Source organism: Rhinolophus sinicus, chromosome 1 (genome assembly GCF_057876585.1).
Source record: "Rhinolophus sinicus isolate RSI-liver-muscle chromosome 1, RSI-T2T, whole genome shotgun sequence".
Lineage (NCBI taxonomy): Eukaryota > Metazoa > Chordata > Mammalia > Chiroptera > Rhinolophidae > Rhinolophus > Rhinolophus sinicus.
In genome coordinates, this window is record NC_142501.1 from 14770496 (window position 1) to 14797353 (window position 26858).

General features: G+C 47.3%; 1 protein-coding gene across 1 annotated transcript in view; it reads left to right on the top strand.

The window, feature by feature from the left end:
- Positions 1 to 26858, top strand: part of SYN3 (synapsin III) — a 409774-nt gene that overhangs the window by 323017 nt on the left and 59899 nt on the right. Inside the window, exon 6 of the mRNA XM_019728421.3 lies at positions 4280 to 4342. Coding sequence (XP_019583980.2) covers positions 4280 to 4342 — 63 coding nt within the window. The remainder of the gene's footprint in view (positions 1 to 4279; positions 4343 to 26858) is intronic.

Genomic DNA, 26858 nt, shown 5'->3' on the forward strand with positions numbered 1-26858 from the left:
TGTGGCCCAATACCCCAATTTGATTAGACGATGAGGTTGTGGACAATCCTCAGGTTGAATTTCTATGGTCATTTGAAGACATTTCAATTTCAAAAACTGTCACCTAAAAACAAAGAAGAAAGAAAACCCTTGCGCGTGCCCCCACTCTCCCCACCATCCCCAGCCCAGTCCAGGCCCAACCAGTGGCGTTTCCATGTTGGTTGTAATCAATTTCAGATTCATCTCTGGCCCTTCAGTTTGTCCCGATACAATTCAACCTGCCCACAGCTGGCATGTCTCTCTCCTGTCCCAAAACTAAGCTATATTCCCACGGCCCTTGCGAGCAACTTAAACTCTTCCCTTCAGCTTTGAAGGCCCCCAATAATCTGGCCCCAAATTGCCTCTTCCTTCTCCCCAATACCAGCCCAGCCCAGAGCCTTGCTGGTGGGTTCTAAAAAGAATGCTCTTCTCAACAAGTCAAAAAAGAAAAAAGAAAGAAAAAGCCAATGGAAATTTTCCCCCTAGTGTCAGGCAAATTCATTGCTTTAAACAACTTTTCAAAATACTTTCTTTGAACTATCTTACTGTAAATTCTCAGATTTTTCTAGCTTGACTTTCTGTGTCCTACAAAATCCAGACACAATTTCTACTCCCACTCTTTCTGACAATTAATATATGCATTCCTTCAATTTTATTGAAGAATCCTGGGGAAGGACACTCAGTGCAAATATATAATTCTATTTAGTCATCGTGTCCAAAACAGCTTTACTGCAGATAAACTCACATTAATATCCGAAACCAAATCTTTCCTTCCTATGTGTCTTTGTTATTAGCGCTCGTGAAGAATCTAAACACCCACCGTGGGAAGGCCTCTGTACTCTGCACGATTTATGCCTTGAGGAATGCTGAGCCCGCCCCACACCCACCCACAACCCACGCATCCTTCAGAATCCTTCTCAGCCGTCCTTTGCTGTGGCGTCTTGCTCATGACTCCACCCACCCCAGATTTAGCCGCCGAGCTGCCTTGTTTCTGCTCTTTCATTGTACAGCCCATCTCTCCAAGACAAGAAATCTTGCGTCAATTTTCTGTGTGTCCTGCACGGCACAAAACATAGAGCCAGCCACATAATTCTCACTCCATTGGCACCCACTGAATTAATTTGATTTGATATTGTTGTATGGGTCATTATGATTAAGGGGAAGTGTTGATTGCACCCGCGATATGCGTATGGTCCCCAGGGAAGCGTGCCTTAGTAGAGAGAGTGCCTGACTGAGAGTCAAAACACGTGAGCGTGACTTCTGGTGCTGCTATGGCGTGGTCTGAAAACAATCACTGTGCTCTTTGGGCTTCCGTCTCCAGGAGGACACATGTATTAGTTTCCTATGGCTGCTCTAACAAATTTAGCAGCTTACAAGAACACCCCTTTATTATATCACAGTTCTATAGACCACAAGTCCAGGATGGCATGCAACGTTTTCTGCTTAGTGTCTCATGAAGCCAAAATGGAGGTGCCAGCACGCTGCGTTCTCCTCGGAAGCTCAAGAGTTTCTTCCACGCTCATTCTTGTTATTGGCAGAATTCAGTGCTTTGTAGCTGGCGGTCTGGGGTCTGCATTTCCTTTGCTGGCTGTCAGCCAGGGGCTGCCTTCAGTTTCTGGAGGCTGCCCACATTCCTTCTCACGTGGCTACCTCCATCTCAAAGCAGGAATGAAGGGTTGACTCTCATGCTTTGAATCTCTCTGCCTTCTCTTCCGCCACAGGTTCCTATGATGTGATTAGGCCGTCCCAGATAATCTCCCTATTTTAAGGTCCCCTGTACCAGATAACATAGAACAATTCTTGTGTGACATTGTATGATGATCTCAGCCCATTCACAGCCTCCAGAGATTGGGTTGGGACATCCTGGGCAGTATTCCTAGAAAGTCTACCTATCATAACATGGTAACATGGAGGCTTGGCAAGATTATTGCTCAGGTTCCTTCAGATTCAAACTGCCAGCCTTTAAGCACCTCTGATTACTCCCTCCGGTGTAGCTCCCTGATTTTCCTTTGTTGGATTTCATTGCCTTCCCTCCCATTCTCCCTGGTACGCCAAGCTGGGGCCTCTGCTCTCCTTTCTCCATCATCCAGACTTTCTTTACCTCCCTCTTGCCCCACAAGGTTAGAATCCGTTCCTTTCTCCTCTCAATTCTACTCACCACTTTGAGCCTGAAACTCCACTTGGTGCTAAGCAGCTTTACCCTCCTTATTTCATTTCTCCTTCCCCCAACAATCCTGTGAGGTGGGCACTATTTTCTCCATTTTGCAGATTAGAGAGCTAAGGTTCAGAGAGGTTAGTTATCTAGCCCAAGATTAAACAGAGAAAGTCTAACTGCAACACGCATGTTCTTTCCAATACGTATCAGTGTGCGGCGAAATGAACGGGCTGGGAGGGGTGGAGGGGAAGAGAAAGCACGCCTATTTCCTCTCACCTCAAGCCCCGTCTTAAAATGCAGGGCCCCCCCCAAAAAAAAGACCATCAGAAAATACACCAAAATAGTTAAAAGTCTGAGGGTGATTTGTATTGTCTTCTTTATACATAATAATATTAACACTTTATTATATTTTCCAAATTGTTTATAGTGTGTACATATTGCCTCTGGAATCAAAACCACTGACTTTTTTTAAAGATGCATTTGTTCACTCTACACACCAGGATATGCCTCTAGCCTAATAAGGGGGAAATTGTGTTACTCAGCACCTACTGCAGGAAGCCACGATGCTAGCCTTGGTCAGAAACCATTCACATCAAGCTTAGAATCTGACAAACCCGCGTTCACCCCCTCCCAGCAGCTGCCTTGAGTCTCAGTTGTCCTCTCTGTGAAATGGTAATAAAATACCTTCTCTAGGACACTAAACTTTGGGTGATGAGCACACAATGCAATATACAAATGTCATGGTAGAGTATTGTACCCTTGAAACTTACATAGTCTTATTAACCAATCTCACCCCAATATATTTACTTAAAAAAAGAATACCTTCCCCACTTGCCTCAATGTGGGGGTAAATGAGATGAGGTCTATCGAATGGCTTTGTGACTCACTGCCGACCCTTCTGTGGCCGCTACAGCAGCTCCTCCATAGCAGAGTAGGAACTGGGCACCAAGAGGGAAGAGCTGGCTTCCTCCTCTCAAGGCTCCCAGAGGGTCAGAACAGACAGCACTAGGACAGAATGACAGGTGCCAGAACAGACAACTGTGCAGCATAGTGCGTGGAACATGATTTCCCCTGGCTGAGGCTGCCCAGGCAGGGGGCGACACGTTATGACTAAGTCACTGGAAGGGATAAGCTCTGCCTCGAGCAACTACAAATATACCTCTAGACACAAGCAAGCTTGTCTCCGACAGCATATGAGCAGCGTGAAGGAGGACGCGCAGAGCCTAGGTCTCCGTGAGCCTGGTTCCCTCGCTTCCCAGTTGAGCGACCGTGGGCCTGGGCGTGGGCAAGCACCTGATCTTTTGAGCCCTACTCTCCTGTGTGTCACCGGAGAAAGCGCACATGCCTTGTAGGTCTTGCCCAGAGCACTGATTAAAGCACAGATTCTGTGTAAGTGCCTCCCCTGGGTCAGGCAGTATTCTTGGGGCTGGGGGTGCAACGGGGAACCAACCAGGCCAGCTGCTGCCCTCGTAAGTGTAACTCCCTAAGGGAGATCACACAGGGTACTCACTCAGGACATGGCCTCACGCTGTGCAGCCAATAAATGTTTGTGCCCCTGGTGGGCAGAGCCCCTATTATTAAGAAACCTCACTGGGTGACCTGGAGAGGGCTTGGGGGAGGGAATGACAGTTTCCAAATATTCAAAGGTCATGGGGGAAATAACATAAGGCAGAAGAATAACAAAGCTGTCATTCACTGAACACTAAAAATGTAAGGTCTTCACACTCAATCACTCATTTACTCCTCACAGCAAGCCTGTGGGGTGGATACCCATCATCCCCATTTTACAGATGAAGAAACTGAGGCACAGATCCATGCTTGTCAGAGGATTTGAAACCCATCCGTTTGCTCCCCTCTGCCATTTCTCCAGATTGGTGGATGCCATGGGCAGACTGGTTTGAAGAGCTGGAACTCCCTTTGCAAGCCAGAAGCACTGGCGTTTGGGGAGTTTGAGCCACACGGCAGGATGTCCGTCTGTCAACGTATTCTTGTGGGGATTCCTAGCAATGTCAGACGACTGGATCTTTCTACAGAGCAGGCAGGGCCCAGAGCCTTGGCGGAGATGCTCTGAGATAATAATGAGGCATTTCCTCTTGTCTTTTTCAGCTCGCAGCCCCTCACTTCCCTGTGGTGGTCAAGCTGGGACATGCCCACGCTGGAATGGGAAAGGTAGGAGAAGCCGCTCTTATCGCTCACATTAGTACCCACACAGCTTCCCCAGACTCCCTGTGCCTCTCTCTCTGTCCCCCACCGTCCCCACCTTAGCCCACCTGCCCAGAACCGTGTTAGAAGAGCCCAGAACGCAGTCAGCCCCTCCCCTTCTCAGCCCACCTCCTTCCAAGCTCCTGTAGCGTGGAACCTCTCTCCAGCTCAGTCCACACTTGCAGAAACCTACCTGGAATTACTAGCTAATTGTTTCCTATGATTGTGGCTTCAGGGAAATGAACGTAAAGCATTTTGTACATGGTGATTCTGCTGTTCCTGTCATCTCCGTGGCTACGCTGTAAGCTCAGGTCTTGCGCCTTTATCACCTGCAGTGAATATCTAGAAAGTGGCAGATTCATATGGCTCCTTGGAGGAAGTCCCTGGAGTTAGTTAGCTGTTGCAAAAGTAAATTCATGTATTTTACACAGTCACAGCTGACATCTTATGGCAAACTGTATTGGTCAGATTCTTTTTGTCGCAAATGTAGAAACTCAACTCAGATTTGGGGGCCAAAGATCATTCATTGGTTCGAGCCATCGGAAAGTCTGGAGTAGTCCTTGATAGGTCAAGACAGAGCTGGACCCAGGAGTGCAAATGACATCGTCAGAGCTCAGTCTCCTCTGTCTTTGGACTCTGTTCGTCTCTACTTGGTGTTTTCTTCAGATAGTCAACATGGCTGTGGGTGGCCCACCCTGGTCCCTAAGCTCACCATTCCAGAGGAAGCGAGGCCCAGCTTCTTTCCAGCATCTTTATATCTGAGCTCATGGAGGGACATTGATTAGCCTTTCCTCTAGTAAGCTGATACAGAGATGTATTCAGCCCCACTCAAACCATATGGATCAGGGTCTCCACAGGAAATGGACATTTACTCCTAAGTAAGGGGGATGGGAGGCGGAGCTGCCACAGACCACCTCTCAAACTTCTGGCTCAAATAGAACTATGTGCGAACATGTGGATCTCAGTGACTGCATGGGAGGGACCTGACCCCAAGCACGAAGCCCAACACAGGGGGTCCTGGATAAAGGATAGCAGGAACCAGGAGAAACCTTGTTCTGAGAAGGCCCAGCCCAGGCCCTTGCAGCTTTGTTCTTCCCCACCCAGCTGTGCCTTCTGTATCATCTCCTCCCATCTAAACTCCGTCCCCTTCAGGCAGCAAAGAATGGAAAGGGCCAGGCAGGTCAGGGCATGACCCCAGCTCTGACGTTGATATGAACTTGAGCAAGTAGCCACCTGACTTCTCTTGACCCCTTCATCGGTAGAATGATGATAATTCTAAAAATCATCTTTAAAATGAATCGTCCCTCATGCTATGTCTCCCTAAAAAGTACATATCGTGAGGGCAGGGGCTTTTGCCAGTTTGCCCATTGCTGTATCCCACAACAGCCCCGCAGTTTGTGGGGTGAGTGGATGCATGAGTGAATCCTCCTTTACGACCCTGTGTCTGTTCCCCACGGCCTCTCCTCCAGCCCCTCCCTCTGCTGAGGCTGCCATCCCTGGGGTCCCCCAATGACTGCTAATCCAGCGGGCACTTTTCAGCCCATACCTGAATCGCCCTCTCTATATCATAAAGCTGCTGGCCACCCCTTCTGTCCCGAAACCCTTTCTCCAGTGACCCCCAATTCCTGCCCCCCCCTTCGCCCTCCTCCCCTCTCTCTGACCACTCCTTCAGTTTCCGTCAAGGACCATTCTTCCCACTCCATTTTTCACTGTCTGTTTCATCAGCGCACCCCAGCTGAGCGCTCAGCTACTCCTGGGTCTTCAGCGGCCATGCACACCGACAGCCCCAAATCACATTTCCTTTCCAGAACGTCAGGCTCTTATATCCAGTTACCTCCCTGACACCTCGACCTCGTCTCCCATGAAAACCTCAGACCATGCCCAGGGTCGTCCCAGACAGCCTGCTCCCTCTTCTCATCTTAATCTTCCTCCTCTTCTGTGACCATCTCTGCGACCAGAGCCACGTCCCTCCACTGTTTCCAACAGAATCTGCGAGTCATCGCCTCGCCTCCTCCACATCCAAATAATTGGTCATCAAATTGGGTCACTTGCCCTTTACTAATGTTTGTCAAACTTGTCCCTTTTCTTTCCACCCACTACCACCCAGTTGGATAACTCTGGTAAAGTTAGAGGGTTCCCAAGAATTAAATTATGTTTCTAAAACTTAAAATAATCCCAGACAGGAAATAAAAAAGAAGGCAATACTTAAAGAGACTGCCACAATGCTGAGGAGCGGGGTGGGGGTGGGGGGTGCTTCTGAAAAACTCAGGCCCAAAAGGGACTCCCCAAACATAGAAAGGAGAACACATCTCCCAGGATAGAAAATGTCACCAACCAGAATAAACTGAGGTTAGCAAAAATGCTGAGATCAAGGGAAACGGACTTTTCTCCTTCTGTTTGGAATGAGAAACGATCAGAAACTGTCTGGACATGCCGGCTGAGCAGATGATGTCATATTCATGGCTGAGAAGGAGAAAAACAAATTGGTACCTTCCCTGGTACTTCTACTTTGTCTCAAGAAGTAATTGTCTGCCTGGAGACCAGCAGGGAAAATATTTCTAGGAGAAAACTGGCGAAGAGGTTGTCAGTGAGCTCGGTGTTACTAGAAATCCGCCTAGGACCCTGTGGATGAAAGCGCTGACCTATCCTCAATTATATTTTGCTCCTTTGTTCATGTATATTGATTGGTGCCCGCTCTGTGCTGAGAATCAGAAGATGAATAGGACCCAGTCCCTGCTCTCAAGGAATTGGGGAGACGGTCACATAAATAAATAAGTATAATGTATGTTGGAGGCCTGATCGAAGGCAGTGCAGGGAGTATGGGGATTTTAATGTAAGTTGAAGGAAGGAGCTTAAGTCCACCTAGGGGATGGAAAGATGGAAAAAACTCCCACATTCGGGAAACTGTAGGTGGTTTGGTGTGTCTGGAAATGTAAGGAATTCTAACAAACAAGAAACACTTACAGATAAGAGATGGATGTTATGTTGTTAAAACAAGAACAGTAGATGTCACAAGGCACAGAAATCAAAGTATAGTGAACTACTATGCAGTTTGGGGATCACTGGGGTCAGAGTAATCGTGGGTGACCTCTATGAGTTCCTTAGAAATCACTCAAAGTGGACCAGTGGTTCTGATGAGGGGAAGATGGATTCTGCCCCCCAGGAGGCACTTGGCCATGTCGACAGGCAATTTGGGTTGTCACAGCTGGGGATGAGGGACGTTCTGCTGGCACCTGGCATCTACCAGTGGAGGCCACGGATGCTGCTGGGCATCCTACAGTCCCTAAGACAGCCCCCCACCCCCTACCAAAGAACGATACAACCCACAATGCCAGCAGTGTCAAGGTTGAGAAACCCTGGACAAAACTAATTTCCTTTCCTTGTTCCTCTGTCAGAAGTTTTGCCAGACTGTCAACCAGAGGAAACAGTGGTTATGACAGAGTTCAGTATGTCTGTTCCAAAGAATTATAACTATTCAGGATGTGAAGGGTTACTTTGGTCAAATAGATTGGGAAGTCTCTGTGTTAAAGTCAGTTCTATTGCAGCCATTCTCAGAGTCATGCATTTTGTCCATGTCCATTGGAGGGGTAGAAGAACAGGGAGAAGGCTGCAGGATTTCCCAGACTTACCTGACCTCAGAAACCTCTGATCATCTTTCTATTGTGGTGCTTGTGCTTTTATTCATTTGTAAAAACTCTTTGTATGTGAAGCATACTAATCCTTTGTGATAGTTTGCAACTATGCTTCTCTATTTGACAGTGACATGTCCATTTTACTATTCAGTTTTTCACCATTTTTAAAGTTATTTTTAATGGAGTCAAATGTTTCCACTGGGAGGCATTATGGTATAGTGGCTAAGGGTATCGATTTGAATCTAGGTTACATCACCTGTTGTGAGACCTTAGGTAAATGAGTTCGCCTCCCCACCTTAGTTTCTTTTTATGTCAAATGAAGATAATAGTAGCAACCTCATACACTCTTCGTGAGGATTAAGAGACTACATGTATCGAGCACACAGCTCAGTGCCTGGGACACGGGACACTCCATAAATACTAGCTGTCATTATCATTAAGAATGTTTGAACCTACTCTGGGGACCCAAAACCCAACTGGAGTCCATAAGGGAGATATGAGTAAGCAGCCGCATCTGTCAGAGACTTTACTTCATTTGGCTACAAGTTCAATGTGAGTCAGACGACTAAGGAGTTGCCAAAACCTTTAATCCACAAATACCCAATAAATAGATGAAAATGGGCTTCGACCTCATTAGTCATTAGGGAAGTGTCAGTTAAAACCACAGCGAGATGCCACTATAGAACCACCAGAGTAGTGAAAATGAAAAAGATTAATAATACTAAGTGTTGGCCGTGACATGAAAGAGTTGGAACTCACACACACACACATGCAGTGAGTGAAAACATGAATTGATACAACTGGTTCAGAGTTCAGCTTGATATTTCACTGAGCTGAAGTCACACAGTTCTTCTTTTGGGGATGCCCAGCGTAAATGTGTGCACGTGTGCCCCAATGTTTATAGCAGCTTGTTCATAATTGCCAAAACCCAGACATAGCACATGTGTCCAAATACTAGACTAGATAAGTAAATTACAGTATATTCAGACAAATGGAAAATTTCCCACAATGAAGACGTATGAACTACAACTATATACAACAGCGTGTGTGAATCTTACAAACTCACCATTGAGTGAAATAAGTCAAAGACAAAAGCATTCCTTATTATATGACTCCATTTATACAAAATCCAAAACCCAGGGACACTAAACTATAGTGTTACATGGGCTGCACATTTCTACGATAAAGCTTTGTTAAAAGCAAGAAAATTGTTCCCGTAAAAGAGTAGAGGTTACCTTTGTGGGGGTGGACAGAATGTGCATTGGGACGAGGGTGGGAGAAGTTCTAGTTCTTGGCTTGGGTGGTGGTTATGTGGATGGTGGCTTTGCGATGGCTGATTGAACTGTCGTTTGTGCACTGTGCAATTCTTCATATATGTGTTATATTTTGAAGTAAACTAAGGTTTGAAACATGCTATCCACTCTCAGGATATGTTCACGGAGGTCTGATATCCAGAGCGTGCACTGGTCAGTCCAAGGGCAGAAGATTGTATTGGGATCCAGGCTGTACATCAGCGCTGGGTGTCTGAGAGAGCCGTTGACGAATAAGTGTGTCCGGGAAAACTGAACTGCAAAGAAGGGAAGAGGCATGCAGCCCGGAAGGGCTAGAGAGGGTGTGGCCAGCACCTCAGGAACATGGAGAATTGTCTTGAGAGGGAAGATGGGACTAGTCTATACCACATCGAGCAGGCAAAGCTGGGAGCAAAGTTAGGGCGAAACGGATGTCAGTTGTGTTGCAACTGTGTAGCCATCAGAGGTGAATGTTGATGGAGTGGAACCTCTTCAGGTAGGAGGTTCTCATCGTTGCAAAGCTGGAGCAAAGATGAATACATGATGGAGAGTTTCGGGGGAATTTCAGCATTGTGTGAGAGTCTTAGCCTGAGATGTTGGAATGCCCTGAAGTTGAGACAAATCTGAGTAAACACTGATGTGTGGATATGGTGTGAACATTTGGGGGTGGGGGGTGAGAAGAGGGTCTATAACTTTTCTCAGCTTTTCACAGGGGCCTGTGGACCCTCCCAATGGTTAAAACATCAGCGAGATGACTCCCATATTATCTTAACTGATCAGAATCTGTGGTTTTTCTCAATATTAAGAACGGTCTATTGAAAGCAATGGCGTGAAATCACGTTACCGTCATTAGAATTAAAAGCCAAGTTTAAGGCCAACTGCCAGTACAGTGTCAGGATAAGGTTTGTAGAAGCTGGAGTCAGGGTTTCTGGTTTGAATCAGATTTACCATTTACAGGTTGTGTGGCCTTAGGTAAGTTGCTTAAAAAAAAAAAAAAAAAAAAAATCTCTCTGTGCCTCAGTTTCCCCACCTCTAATTTGGAGACAAATATCTCCCTATTGGGGTTGTAATGATGATAGAGTAAATCAGTCAAGGCTTAGAAGCATGTCTGGTAACTGTTCAGTGAATGGGAACTTTAAAAATCCACTACAAATATAAACTTATTCTGATGACTTCACGGCTTACCGCAGCAGGATCCCCAGGAGAGGCAGAGATAAAAAACGAACCCACCCCACCCCCACGCCCAGGTGTCGCTTTACCCTACTTCAGAGATTCAGACTTTTAGGGTCTGAGTCCCAGCACCTCACTTAGAAGAAAACAACCTGAGGCTGCAGAGAGAAGAAGGGTCTTGCCCAAAGCCTCACAGCAGGGCGGCATCTCCAATAACAGAACAGGAAGGAAAAGAGAGACCTTTGAGATTATTCAGCCCCATCCCATTCTTTAGAGATAAAAGCTGTAGTAGTGATAAGAACCACAAAATAGTAAAAGCTAAAGCTCTATCGAGTTTTCTCAGTGCAGGCATTGTTCTAAGTGCTTTTTATCTATTCAATCATCGAGTGCAATGCTCATTTCCACCCTCTGAGGAAGATACTATTGGTATCCCCATGAGGAAACTGAGGCACAGGGAGTAAGTGGTGGAATTGGGATACAGCCCCAGGCCATCTGGCTCCAGGGCGGAAGCTCAGAGAGGTGAAGGCCATTGCCACGGTCACAGGTATCCTAACACTTCCCCCTGCATGCACAGAGTTTGTTGTCCTGCTAAAGACCCTGGAGTAGCATGACAGGGTTGAGTCACCCCTGCAGACAGCCTGTCTGTTCTGGGGTTTCGAAGTGGCAGCTCCTAAACACGATGTTTCTGCCAGCCAGGCATCATGCACACTCCTGTGTGGCCAGAGCTGCTGCTGTCATCAGCTCCAAGTGACCTGGACTCTGGTCTCTTCTCTTAGGCTGACTCATTCAATGAGCTTTCCCGGCACTGTCACTTTTTTTAAGTGGGAGTAGGTGGCCTAATAACAGGGTAATGGAGAGGGAGGATTAGAAAATGAGCAAATGGAGGGATGGAGCCCAGGGGAACAGTTAAGAAATGAAAAGGTTCGCCAGCATCTGGGAGCCCGTCAGAGGAAAGTCACTCTGTGTTTAACGCTCAGCAGAAACCAAGTCAAGTGAAAGCAGGGGAGAGGCCCCAGCCTGCAAGGGATTCCAGGGCAGGAGGGAACCTACACCCACTCTACCGCCCTCTCTCTCACCTCCCGCCTACCCTGCCACTCCCTTTAGGTGACCACCGGCCTCATTTATTCTCTGCTTCTCTTGAGCAAAATGGGCCCTTTGGAGGGGACCTATCAGTCCTTTACACCTTCATGAAGATTGTGAGCGCTGTGCTCCCTTCTCAGAGACTCCAGCAGGAGGTTGTGGTCTCTACATGCGCAGTCTACGCTGTCCATCCTCATTCCTCATGGATTCCATATTTACACATTCACAGAGCAGCAAATAATTCCAGTTGTCCAACCTGCCATGGTTCTAACTGAGGTCAGTCAAGGAATGTTCTGCCTTCTGTCTCAGCTCCCGCACTGTGAACAAGTGCCCTCTGCTCAGTCTATGGAGTGCCACACCTCCACATTCTTTTTGGTGGTGATTTCATTGGATAAAATGCCCCCCAAGAGCAGTGCTGAAGTGCTGTCTAGTGTTTCTAAGTGCAAGGAGGCTGTGAGGTGCCTTATGGAGAAAATAAGTGTTTGATCAGCCTCGTTCAGGCCTGAGTTATATAGAGCTGTTGGCTATGAATTCAGGGTTAATGAAGCAACAAAAGATATTAAGTGAGGTGTCTTTAAACAGAAACATGCCTAAAATAAGGTTATGTGTTGCTCAGTTGATGAAACTGTTGTGACTAGAGAGGCTTAAAGGAAACTAACTGTCTTACCCCTAGGAGCACGATTCAGTATTCATTAATTCAGTCGGAATTGTGTGTGTGTGTGTGTGTGTGTGTGTACTATCTGTACTGTCGATGTAAGAAATGTCCAAACCTTTAGAGGATTTGCATAAGATTTTATTTGAGCCAACCTGATGACAACACCAGAAAGCAAGATCTCAAATACTCTGGAGAAGGACAATTTTGCCGTTTCTTTTCCACATTTGGAATTAGGTAAGGAACAGAAGGAAGATGACGTGAAGGGGAAGTGGGAGAAAGCAGAGGCAGGGATCAGATGACAGGACAGTTCAAAAAGATTACGTGCCTCCTGGAGGGTGGTTACAGCTTTGCCCTCAAGGAGTCTGGAAAAGGGGATAACTTCTGGCATTTCCAAGGTGTGTTAACCGAGAAGCACGAGGACAGTAGACAGGGCTGGCTTAACCCTTTTACTGAAGAGGTCATACTCGTAGGCCTGGGGCGTGACTACCCACCGGGACCTGCCCAGTAAGGAATTTAAGATCAGATCACCCGGTGAGGTTACTCTTGGTCACTGAACTTGTACATACCCCCTTTTTCGTACACAGTACATATGTGTCTATAGTATATACATCACACACATACATATGTTTCTGTAAAGAATCCTGAAGATCTGTTGCTTCCTTTGGATGCCAAAATGCCATCCAGGATTCTGGACACAAACAGAAGCAAAGTAAAACAGTCATTTTATGAGTCTGTCTAGCCTAACGTTTGTCATAGTGAAGACAAAATCACCTGGTTCATCAACTATCATTTTTTTATATAAGGGTTTAAGGCTAAGATCTCTGTTGGGAGTACTTCCTCTCCCAGTTCCCATATGCTTGCACCATCCTTGGTTCACTGGAAAGAGTGTTGGTCTGTGTTCAGAAACCTGGGTCTTCCTGCCAGCTCCATGCCCTGTGAGGCCAGAAGAATCCACCTGGGCAAGTCATTTAAACACGTAAATGCAGTGTGTCAAATATCCAAAATATGCATGATTTTCCTCACCCAGTGACTTGGAAGAGCTAGTGAGTAAGCGTGCACTGAAAAGTGTGAAGCTCCATGTAAACGTGAGATGGGTTGGTGAGCGAAGGAGGGGGGATGGGCCTTGGATTCGGACCTCCCTGGTTCTGCTCTGGGTGCTGCCATTTGCCAGCACTGTGAGCGTGAGTGAATTCCTAGACTTCTCCAGGGTAAGTCAAAGCAGATGAGACAGTCGAATAGAAGAAGAGAGGGAGGGTGTTAACAATTCCTGAGTGCGCCTGCACCAGGATACAGGCCTTCAGCATCTCCTCTAACCCTGAGAGGGTCGTTTTGCCCAAGGTCACAGGTAAGTGGCAGAAGGGGGGATTCCAACGGATATGTTCAGCCCTTTTCTTCCTGCTGCCTGGGACCCTCAGGGCTGCCCTGATGGAATCATTTCTTCCCGTTCAAAGGCGACCAGCCAACTTAAATGGAGAGTTGATTTATAAAGAATTTCACAGGTCTCCACCCAAGAAACATGTCAGTACCTTGGGGACCAGCATGACCTTTGCATATGAACTATTCTTGTTTGGTGGACTGACCTCACCCCGGGCCTGAAGCCAAGACTAAGAACATTCATGCAAGAGAACGAGAAGAAAAAGACTACCACCCTTGGCACTGTGTTTGAAAGGCTGTGTGCAGCCTCACCACCTACAAGCCCCATTTTGTCACCTGACAGACTCGTCTGGAAAGAAGACATTACCTGCTCTTGTGTGCACTCACCACACAGCGCCTCCATGAAAGGCAGAATATTTTTGAACTGACAAACATTGAGAAGAGTTCCTTTTTCCCCTCTTCCTCTGTTTCCCTGGCAATGTGTGTTGATCCATCCTTGCATTGTATGCAACAAAGGCCAGAGAAGTTCATCTCCTTAGAGCCTCTCAGCAGGAGGAGGAGGCACCCACCCCCTGGGGGGGGAACACTCTGTGTAACTTACCGCAGTTTGATTGCCAGCTCCTTCCTTTTTCCCCGGCATGAGATAGTTGTGTCCAATCTACTATACCCATATTGGGAGCCCGTTCAGGCCCCAGCCGTCCTCTGAGGTAGGTCCTGGTACCATCACATTCATTTAACAGATGAGATAAGCAGAGGCCCAGGAGGCCAGATGATTTGCACAAGGTCACACATTGCATGCTGTGAGGCTGCACGTACTTTCCACTGCTCCTGGCGCTCAAGCCAGAGCGGGGCAGCCTCCAGAGAGTTCCACCAGCCTGTTTGGAAGGCAGGCTATGTGTCCACTGAGGCCTTCCTCGGCCAAAGTGTGCAGAGACAGCCCATTCTTATTATCGGCCAGCAAAAGAAGTGACGTCCTGAAACGAGCAGAGGCCACCTGCCTCCCTGTGGCACAGCACCGGGCAGCCTCCCACCACACTTCCCGGAAGCGAAAACGGCCACATCTCTGGCTTCTTGGAAATAGCTCCACTTGGGAGCAGCTGGCATCACTGCTGACAGGTGGCAGTGGCACGGTTATTTGTGGGGGAAAGTCAGAGAAAGGTGTACACAGTGGGTTTATTACATTTTGGAGTATGTGTGTGTGTGTGCACGTGCGTACACACATGCTTGCTTATGCACACAAATGTTTGGGGGCAAAGTGAGCAGACTTCTTAGACACAATTAACAGCAGCCTCTAATAAGCCTCCAAACAGATGAGGCTGTTCTCCTGCCTCGACTCCTGGCCTCCGGCCCTAAGAAACCTCTGCACCAACACCCCACTGTCCAGGAGTGAGGCCAGAAGATGTGAGGGAGGCAGTGTGGTGGGACAGTGAGTGCTATTCAGGCTTTTGCATGTCATGATATCATAGAAGATGGTTGTATTTAGGGGACTCAGTGGGGCCGTTGGAGGAGGCTGCTCGCAGCTGAAGAGAAGGGCCTGGGGCGGGCGGGGGCAGAGGCGGTCCCAGCCACCCCAAGGGCGAAGGAAACAGCAGGAAAGGGCACCTTTTGGGAGGCTCTGGATCGGACCAAGTGAGTGCAGCCCCTGAAGTCAGACCAGCCTGAGCCCCTCAACAGCCTTGCTACTCAATATGTGCTCTGTAGAGGACCACCAGCCTCGGCGTTACCCAGGAGACCCTTAAACATGCAGAACGCAGACCTGTCTTCAGAGCTGCTGAACCAGATTCTGCATTTGAACAAGAGGCCCACTGGATCCAGGCCGTCACTGTACTGAGTGGAAAGCCCAGGTGGGGTTTGTGATGACCCAGAAAGACCACAACTCAGCCCCAGCCGGGCAAAGTCCTGAGCAACCACGCAGCCCAGGGAGGCCTGACCATCCAGTTCTTTCATAAGAAGTCAGTTCTCTGGTTTCTGATAGGAACGCTCCTGGTTTTAAAATATTGGTAACTAATTTTAAAATGTTCTGAAACACCGTAGAGGCAAAATAAAACACATCCAGTGACCACTGAACACCTTTGGGCACCAGTTGGGTGCCTCCAAATTCGGATTCTGAGTGTGCTCTTGCTCTGTCTTTACAGGAGGCTAAGGGGCCTAATGGTTACGGCTACAGCTTATGCAACAGACCAGGGAGTTTAAATCCCAGCTCAGCCACTTCCTAGGTGTATAACCTTAGGCGAGCACTTGATTTGCAGTCTTTATTTTCTCATCTGTGAAATGGCCCTACTACATCTCCCTAGGAGTGGGTGAGGGGTTGCCCTGCAGACTGATTGAGAAAAAGCACTTAAAATTTTTGTAGCTACTTAAGAGATATGGATTCACTTCCTTGAGGACCTAAAGGCTTCCTACACTTTCGGGTGCCTACAGATAATCTGGAGATTTGTGCAGATTTTGATTCACGAGGCCTGAGTGGGGCCTGCCTGGGAATCTGCATTTCCAACCAGCTCCCAGGGGGTGTGACGGCGGCTTGTCCATGTCAGCTCGTGCTAGCCTGCTAGTCAGGGGTCTGCACAGTTTTTCTGTACAGAGCCAGGTGGTAAATATTTTCGGCTTTCAGGCTCTACGGTATCTGTTGCAACCAGTGGACTCCACCGCTGCAGTCTGCAAGCAGCCCTAGGCAACACACAAATGAATGAGGGTGGATGTGTTTCCATGCAGCTTTATTTATGAACACTGAAATCTAAATTTTATGCAATTTCCACGTGTCATGGAATAGCGTTCTTTCGATATTCTTTTTTCCAACCATTGAAACACAATTCTTAACTCATGGACCACCCGAAAGCTGGCAGTCACCCTCAGGCCAGACGTCATGTGCAGACCCCTGCTCTGCGTCATCCTCAGATCTGAAGCTGTCCGCCTCCCCTGCCAGATTGTAAGCCCGCTGGGTGTACCAGCTGCACCAATGGCCTCCGCCTCCCTGCCCCCAGCCTCGGCCAGCGCCCCGGGCCGCGGAAAAGCCCTGTCCTTCACCCTGCACAACAGGCAGGCGCCTGGGAAACTGAGGTGTTGCCTTCAGAGCTGACACTTGTTAGGTACCTCCCTTCCCTTCCATTCAATCTCACAGTCACACTGTAACTCTATAAACATGTGGGCAAAAGAATCAGTGACCCGGGAGCTCCGTAACAACAGAAGCAGTTTTGATTTATGAAGGGGAAGAGCAAAGGGAAGGAACCAGCAAGCTGATAAGCCAGATAATTAGGCAGTTCCCTAACCAGTACATCAACCCTCCGTTGTTCCCATCACTTCCCACCACCCCTTCCAACCCCTGGCGGCACGTGACCCAGACAGCTGGGGTAAGGACGTCCTTTGAGCTCTGAGTCTCAGCAGTTAGAAGGACTGGAGGAGGGGTAAAGCCTATTGAGAATTTAGGGCCAAGGGCTCTTGTATTCATCCAACAAACACTGATGGATTTGGTATCCAGCTGTTCTGAGTTAGGGACTCAGTAAGTGTTTATCGAATATTTTGGCAAATATTTATGAACATGGGTTATGTGCAAGGAGTGGGCTAGACCCTGGGATGGAGGACCCTGGGGTGAAGGTCCAGAGATGAAAAAGACATGGCTCGTGAATGCAGAGAATTTACCCACGAAAGACCCAGGTTCGTGCTAGACTATAGTCTAGGACAGGCCCTGGCAAACGAACACGCCCAGGCCAAATCCAGCCCTTGAACTGGTTTTGTTAATAAAGTTTTATTGTAACACAGCCCTGCTCCTATGTGGACATATTGTCAATGGCTGCTTTCATACTAAAAGGTCAGAAATGAATAATTTTTTTTTTTTTGAGAGATGATTTATTTTTTTATTGTTTTTATTTATTGGGGTGACAATTGTATTTTGATGGCCTTGAATGCCTAAAATATTTACCATTGTATTCTGCTCCAAAAAAGTGTGCCGATCTCTGGTCTAGTGAAAAGCTTTCCAAAAATTTGAATAGCAAACCACAATAAGTAATAACATTTTGCCTTGTCATCTGATTCCCAGATATTAAATATATACAGAGATATATCTAGAGAGAGAGAAAGAGAGAAGTTTGAAAGAGTATTTGCCCTTTATATATATAAGGCTTTTTGATATGTTCTGCTGCATTCTATTTCATTTTTTTACATGTTGGTTGTGACCCATTAAATTTATTTAATGACCCCTTTCAAACCCACAGTTTGAAAAATACTGGTTCACTGGAAAGCAAAGCATGTCTATTCACTCATTTATTCAAGAACTACTTATTGAGTGCTTTCTCCATCCAGGCAGTATTCTAGGCACTGGAGATGCAATACTGAACACCCCAGAGCCCCTGTCCTCATGGAGCTTACATTCTGTGGTGGGCGTAGGAGATGATAAAAGAATAAACAAAACTGTGATACGTCAGAGGAGGCAAAGGGCTCTGAAGACAAAAGAAACAGGAGAAGAGGGACAGAGCATGATGGGGGTGTGATCAGGGAAGGCTTTCTGTGAGGTGGCATGTGAAGGAAAGAGAGAGTGACCCTGTGGACCTGCGGAGGATGAGCATGGGGTGGGGGGCAGGGCGGGGGGGGGAGGGGAAGCACGCACAAAGGCCCTGGGGCAGGAGCCACCTCTGGTGCAGCAGTGAGTGCTGGAGGTGAAAAGTGGAAATAAGGCCTGAGAGTTGGGGGGAGGTGGTGGAAGAAGATCATATAGGTAACCGATTACAGTCAAAGCAGCATGAAGTCATCTTGCTAGCAGAAATAGAAGCCAAGTGCTAAGAAGGGAGGCCCGATAAAACTGAACCATGATGATGGAGGGGTCATCTTCACTGATCTATTCACTGGTCCAAAAGCCAAGTATTGTAAGTGTGTACAAGCACTATGCTGAAGCCACAAATGAACGTGGGCCCTCCTTCCTGGAGTAGGGCCCAGGCACTGGCAGTTTTGTATCCCCGGGTGAAGATAATGTGAAGCCAATATTTCAAAGCTCAGGGCTGGAGTGAGACGAGGAAGGGTCAGTGAGAGTGGAAAGGAGTCGGGGCCAGATCATAGATGCCTAGTACCCTGCACTCTAGAATTTGGACTTTATATCCTAGGTAAGAGACAGACCCATTGGTGGATTTTAAGCAAAGAATATTCATGGTTGGATTGATAAGGCAGCAATGCGAGAAGAGAGGAGAGGAGTGGGAGCAAAAAGGGGGAGATTAGAGCCCCTGGCACCTGTTAGGAAGAAACTGTAGCAGTTCAGAGAAGAAGTAAGGGTTCGAGCCTAGGCCAGAGCAGAGGTGGTGAGGGATGACGTAAGGGTGCAGACAGAGACATGGGAAAAGCAGAATTGAGAGAACTTAGGGACCGACTGGATGTCAGCAGCAGAGAAAACTGAGACTATTATGATTCCACTCAGTGAAATAGGAAATCAGGAAGGATAGGCTTGAGGGGGAGACAACTGCAGCTTTTCACATTGTGAGTTTGAGGTGCCTGCAGAAAATAATAATAATAATCGCAAGCCATTTATTGAGCACTTACTAGGTGCCAGGCCCTATGCTCCGTGTTTTATGTGCATTCTCTTATTAATTGTCGCAGCATCTCTATGTGATAAGGAATCTGATTATCCCCATTTCGCTGAAGCGAAAACAGAAGCTCAGAGAAAGCTAAGTAAACGGGAAGGGAGATGACATCTGTTATTGTTGCACATGCCACTTCGCCCAGAGCTGGGCACACAGTGAGTGCTCAGGAAATGGCCGTGTTGCTAATTATTATTATTATCTTCTCGGCACCATGAGAGGGAAACACAGGTCAAGTCTTCAGACAGGGGAACCTCTCATATTTCAGATCCCTGTGTGTATATAGATGTACATATATAAATGCCTGTGTGTGTGTGTGTGTGTGTGTGTGATGAGACCTCTACCCAGCGTGTTGCTGCATTTTGGGTTTGGCTCTCTAATTAGGCCTCTCAAATGCCTCTTGCTCTTCCCCATTCTCTAGCCCTACCCCACGCCCACCCCATAATTACTTCATATTTTTAATTTCTTCTCCAAAAGTTCATCTCGGCCTACTTGCATTTGTTCTGTGAAGTGAATTGTGTTGCTGGCTAGGCAGCCAGAGGAGGTTTTTTTTCTTGTGGAGAGAAGGGGAACTTTATTATTTTTTTTCTTACTATAGTTCCTCTCGCCTGTTCCAGTGCCAAATAAACAAAGCTGCTATTCATTTCAGCATCTCCCCATCTCTAGCGTGCCCAGAGCCATTTTATCAGCAAGAGCCTCTCGGGCTGTCTCTCCGAGAGCCTGGAACAGCAAATAAAAATGTTCTGAAAATGAGCGAGTGCTGTGAAAATAGAATCCCACTTAATGAGGCCACAGAGAGAAGGCTGCTGCTCTCTTGGTGAGTGTAGGAGCAAACAGTATGTTTAAGGTCGTGGTTGGAAAATGCTGGCTTCTCACATGTGGCCTCAGCAAAAGCATCAGCCAGCCCATCAATCGTCTGTGACTCAGGGGCAAGGAGCTGAGGCAGCTGGAAAGAAAATTTAGAATCGGGCCACCTCTCTCCCAAAGGCCCCTTCCTCACGCCTACATCTCCAGGTGATGTGTCTGCCATGGCCACGCTCTTTTGGCCGCCACCCATCAATATCAACACTTATGCTGCCTGTGTCCCATCCTGGACTTCCGAGTATCAGGTTGAAGGCATGGAACCCAAACTGCCACCCAATGCTTCCTTAGTAACCACCTGGCCTTGATCTTTGGTCTCTGAGCCTTCTGTCCGATGAGTGATAAAAACACACAACATATGAACCAGATCCATATGAAGCAGCTCCATGTGAAGGGAGATCGAGAGCCCCACTCAGCTCTTCTCCTTGCATGAGTCCACCCCCCCAAAAAAAACGGGGCCCCCAAGCTTCTCCGAGGTACTTCAAGACTCCGTGGAGTCCTGTTTGAAAACTACTCCCTTAGGTCAAAAGGGTGCCCAGAGATCTTGGTTGCCATCCATTTGTTCATTTATTCGTTCAGAAAATAGTTCCCAAACACCTAGTATGTGCAGGGAACAAGGGATATAGGAGTGAATGTAACAGACAAGTCCTTGCTCTCACGGAGCTCCTATTGCCGGGGTATAGACAACTGCAAGATAATCTGAGATAAGTGCGAGAAAGACCAGGAGACAGAGTGAAGTCACAGAACATGACGAGGGTGTGAAAGAGCTGGTTTAGACAGGATGATGGGAACAGGCCTCTCTGAGGAGGTGATGATGGAACAGGAGCAGTGAGGAGGAGCCAGCTATGTGACAATCTGCAGAAAGAGGTTTGCTGGCAGAGAGTAACAAGTGCAAAGGCCCTGAGGCAGCATTGAGCTTGGCCAAGTTCTAGGAACTGAAAGAGCCAGTGGGGGGCAGGTGGTAGGGGCTAAGGTCAGAGATCAGCACGACCAAGCCATACTGGTCCTTATAGATGCACGTTTATGAAACTGTAATGAGCATGGCTTTGGTTCAGATGCTTTGGGCACCCCCATGATGCTGATTTTGTTCCCTGATGAAATACTGACATCTGTACACATTTCTCCCTCATAGTGCAAAAGGCACTGGATGGGGGAGCCAGGAGTCCTAAGTTTTAGAAAGTTCCTTTCCTCCCTTCTAGGTTTTCCTCCCTTCCTTTCCAGAAGCTGCACCACCAGAATCAGTGACCTCGTCCCTCTCGGGGGCTTTAGTTTCCTCTTCTGTATCGTGAGTGGAGTGGGTGACATCGGAGCTCTCTTTTCCGATGAAATCCTACATGAAACTTGAAATTATAACAGACAAAACAGTAATATTAGCTGTAATTTTATTCCATGACTTTTGATTTACCATACGCGTCACCAAATCCATCAGGTGAACACACAGGGTGTTTTGATGAACTTGGCCTTACGTCAGCCTCAGCGCCCAACACACCTTCACAGTTGGTGTCCTTACAGAGCACGGTTTTGAGAAAATCACCAGTGTTTCACCAGCTTGCTCTGCAATCACAGGTTTCTCTCCAAACATGCCAAGATGGAAGCAGAAGCCTTACTCTGAGGGCTGCCCAAAAAAGAATTGCCCAGGCAGCCCAAGTGAATGTATAGCAAACGTTTGAGTGTGCTTTTTGGATGCTTGAAAATCCAGCTTTTACATATTTTATTTTAACAAAACAGTAATCAAACATTTGTTGCAATACTTCAGTTCCTCCCATGGAACATTGAAAAACAGTCAGCATGTGCTGTCTTCCAGCCAGTGGTGTGCTGACAAACTGGCTCTCTGGGAGGAAAAATAAGCCCTGATTTGTAGTGTTGGCCAGTTCCTGGGGGTGTAAAAATTTCTACTGTTGACAATGTCAAGCTAACACTGATTTAATAATTTTATTATTAAAAATTTCTAAATATTAACAATTGCCTCCATGAGCCAGCTCCAGGACACCACTGCTTCCAGCCCTCATATATAGTTGGTGCTTCTGGGTAGAGCTCCCTTGAATGCCATCAGCCAGAAACCAACACTGCAGTGGCACCCAAGGCCCTGAGACCTTTGGCTGGAGCCAGGGAAGGGCAGTTAGAATGGGATGGGGAGCAGGAGAGCAGACGCATGGCAACTGGAATCTGTAAGTCCAAGGACTGTTTTACTGTTAGAAATGGCCAAAGTGTGACCCCAGGGACAGCCATGGGGTTACCTCCTTAAGCCAAGACCTGCCGAGCCCACCTGCACTTTGCACACCTCCGATCATAATTTGGGATGTCTCCTCCTTGGGATTCATCCTTCTAAACCCAACTGAATCGCCTTCACCCCTTTGAAACTTTCTCTGTCTTGCTCAAGCACAATGGCTGCTGCCCACCTGCCCTCCTTTGAGCCAGCGCTGGACCTACCACAGCTCCGTCTTTCTGCACAACTGAGTGCCCTGCAGTTCTAATCTGCTTATCAACGTTCTGAGCTCGACCTTGACAGCAGACACCGTGGTTGGAGCCCAGTATCTAACATAGGGCCTGACATTTTTATTAATTAAGTCAACAATTATTCATTGAGCCCCTCCTATGGGCCAGGCAGTATTCTGGCCACTGAGATTCCAGTGAAGAACGAAACAAAGTCTCTGCCTTCATAGTCAATTCTAGAAGACACGCAATACCTATAAATGATGATCTCACAGTCAGTGTCCTGTGATCGCTGCCCTTAGGAAGACTAGGGGCAGGGAGCTTTCACAGATTGTATTTTAACCCGAACATAGAATCCGCACATAAACACGACGACGCTGCATCGTCTCTGTTTTAATAGACTTTATTTTTCAGAGCAGTTTTAGGTTCACAGCAAAATGGAGCAGAAGGTGCACAGATTTCCCAGGCACCCCCCACCCCCACACAGGCACAGCCTGTCCCATTTTCATCATCCCCCACCAGAGTGGCACCTTTGTTACAATTGATGACTTTTATTTGGTGCTACAAAGAAATGAGCTATCAAGCCATGAAAAGACGTGGAGGAAACTTAAATGGATGTTACTAAGTGAAAGAAGCCAATCTGAACAGGCTACATACCGTATGGTACCCACTAGGTGACATTCTGTAAAAGGCAAAAATATGGAGACAGTAAAAAAAAATCAGTGGTTGCCAGGGGTTAGAGGAGAGGAGGGATGCACAGGCAGAGCACAGAGGACGTTTAGGGCAGTGAAAGGATTCAAAGTGGTGCTGTCACGGTGAATGTACAACACTAAGAGTGAACTCTAACGTAAGCTCTGCGTGGTAACAATATGTCACTGTCGTCTTCATAGTCTTTTGATCTTATTGTTTAATTATGAGTTTGGGATATTTGAAGGCCTCTTAATGTACCATTGTCATAGATCAGGGGTTGCAGGGAGAGACTGCTGGTTACACATCTATCCACTGTAACCCATTAAAATCTTAGGCTGAGTTGTTTCACAGGTACAGCAGCCCTGGGAGGAAGGAAAATAGATGGGCTCTGATTAGAATTTCCTAGAAGACAGGATGAGAAAAAGGTCCAAGGCTCTGTCCCCCTCTCTCCCCCCGGAAGTCAGGGCCCTGTATGAATTCCAGCTCCTGGCATGGGGAGAGCCTACAGATTAGCTCAGGGCCAGCCATTCCCACTGTCCACTGGTCATTCTGGGCATTGGAGGTCAGAAGGAAGAACACGGTGGTAGGGAAGGGGGGAAATACAGGAGAAGGAGGTAGAATGCCAGGATGAGATGAAGGAAAAGGGGTGATGGGGGGCAGGGAGGAGGCAGTAGAAGCGTACTCCTACTCAGACTAAAAAACCAATTCTAAGAGAACCTGAAAGGCCCTCCCCACTTTTCCCTCTGCAGCACCGTACACACAAGATGGAGTGGACTGTTGTTATGATTTGTCACAACCCTACAGGTCACCTGTTCTCTTATTTACCCAACATTTTTTAATCAACTCACATACAGACACACTCTCCCTCTCTCTTTGGTTAAATAAATAGATTTTTAAATGACATCTTATGTCATTCTCATAAGTTATGAGTTGTATGGGCCAGATAATTTTTCCTAATACACATTGAAATAAATGTCTAACTGTTGAAAGTGAACTGTTCGTCTGGACACCCTCGAAGTCACCCAGCGGGCCACCAGTGTCAGGCACACACACTGTGAGTCCGTCACTCACTGGCAGAGAGAAGTCAGCACCCCTGGTGCTGAAAAGACTTGGCACCAGTATTGGTCCTTGACTTATAAGGAAGCCTGGGCAAGTCACCTGCCCGCCCCCACGTGTCACTTGCCTCACCAGCAAAATGAGAGGATGGACCTCCCGTCACACTCTGAGGTTCTGACTTGCTCACTCTATAAATATAGAGTCATTCAAGGTGGCATACACGCAGCGAAGTTCTGGGCGCCCTGCCTTCACCCCTCCGTCCTCAGCGTCCCCCACTCACCCACTGACACCCTCTTCCCCACGGCAAAGGGCGATCTTCCTGGGAGAGAAGCCTGCACAGCTCCAACCCCCAATCGAACGTTACATTTCTAAATGAGAAAAGAAACACTGCAGTGTTTTCAAACCTCAGCACGGCCCTCGCACTCCTTTACTTGGGTGCAGTGAGTCGTATCCTTTGCCAGGGGGTCACATCCCAACACCCCCCATACACACAATCTCTTTATTGTTTATAAAAAGTGTTTACAGTGACCTTGACTATCTCAATATTTTACAAGAGAGACAAGAAGTCTAACCATTCCCTGGCAGGACCCCCACGCAGCATCCCCCTCCACTGTCTGGCTATGGACAGACACCGCCCACGTCCTGCAGGAAAGTCAGCCGGTTTTCAGACCCTCCCTAGAAGGGCCCTGTGTGGAGGGAGGGGGCCGAAATACCATGGTTAATCGTCTGTAGATCTTGCACGTGAGCACGGCTGGGTATGGCGGCGCTGGACCTAACATAGCCCCCTTTACCACTTTACAGACAGCTGCAAGAGACGCCTCCATGCCCAGAAAATGTAAGCCAGCAGGCCCAGAAAAGAAAAGGAAGGAGCTTGAATTCTTTTAGTGTGTATGAGACATTACAAAATCTCTAGATACCTTGTCCATAAAGGTGTTTCTAGTTAATGACAAGCAGCTAACATTTACTACTTTGGGCCAGGCACTGTTCAAATTGTTTACATGTCTTTTCTCACTAAATCTTCGCAGTAACTCTATGGGGCCTGTACTATTATAAAACCCATTTTACAGGTGAGAAGACCGAGGTTTAGAGAAGTTAAGAAATTTCCCAAGGTCACACAGGTAGTAAGTGATAGAGCCTGGTTCCCAAACCCATGGTCAAAGCAATACCTTCTATTTTGGGGACAGCTTGTGTTTTTCAGAACTCTTAGTATGAATAATAACCATCACTTAGAGAAATAGATAGATTATAGATAGATTGCCAGACAGATAGATACAGACATAGAGATATAATTTCTAATCCTCCCAACCCTATGAAAATATTATCAGCTCCATTTTACACATGAAGAAATTGAGCCCCAGAAAAATGTAAGAACCCACTTCGAGTCACGGCATTTCTAAGTGCCTAAGCCAGGATTTGAACCGAGCTCATTCTGACCCCATGGTCTGCTTCCATTGTGCTTCCTGCAGAACTTCATCTGATTTTTTTTAAACAACTTGTGACTCGGATGGGGTAGGGGGGCGGTGTTGTGTAGTGGAGCCCAGCTCCTATTGAATGGAATTCCACAAACTTGGCCTAATGGGCTTCAGGAATCCCCTAAAAATTCAGTCAGTGCACAGTGTACGTTCTCTATGTGTCTTTCAAAGCACATGCAAACTAGCTGTTTTCTACCTATTTATTACCCATCTATCTAACCACCTTCTTAAGTATCTACTTGTTTATTCTCTACTTCTCCCAGCTAGAATATTCCTTTGTCTCTGTCTTATTTATTACCATATTCTCAGTGCTTAGCACAGTGTTCTCAATAAATATTTGTGGACTAACTGAAAGAGCGCATGCTCAGAATTAAATGAAGAGTAAACACTCCACATGGTACAGAGCCCTATGGGAGCTCAGAGGAGGAAGGAGAAACTCCTATGAGCTGGAGGGAACCAGAAAATCTTCCTGGAGGAGGTGATAGGTTGTAGGGCTTTGATGGGTGAGTAGCTTTGGGTAGAGGAGCAAGGAGAGCATTCCAGGCAGGGAAGAGATCAGAGCAAATGCCCAGAAAGTGCAAGCTGGCATCATCTAGGACCCCAAGGCAGAGCTGCCTCAGAACAACTAGAAGCAGAATCTGACTGTGCTTCCGCCCTGGCAGCCCCAGCAAGACCCCAACAGCTGTTCCTTCTCATGAGGAGCTTGAATCATCCAAAGGATTTTATTCACCTAGGACTGCCTAAGCCCCTCTGGAACAGGCAATCATCCTCATTAGCAAGCTTCCACCATCACACCTCCATCTGTGTACAAAATGGCCATGGCCCTGGCCCAGGCAGGGTTGGCAAGAGAGGAAGGAGGGAGGCAGGAAACCCATGATAAACCTGTTCTTCCTGGGGCTTCATCAACTTGGGAACGTGGAAAAGTAAAAGCAGAGGGCTCTGGGCCCACTCAGTCTTCCTACCTCCTAGCTGTGTGACCGCAGGCAGATCACATGCCCTCTCTGAACCTCATCAGTCCCATCCGGAGATATAGAGATGGTAGTCCCCACCTCCATGACTTCAAGATCAGTACCCACAGTCCAGAGCAGCCACCCTCTCCCCTGGCTACACAGTGGGTGACATCAGCTCCATATGGGGACCGTTAGACTTCAGTACATCCCAAGATTGCTGGAGAAAAATGTCACCACTGATCTGATGCTGCAACTACAAATGT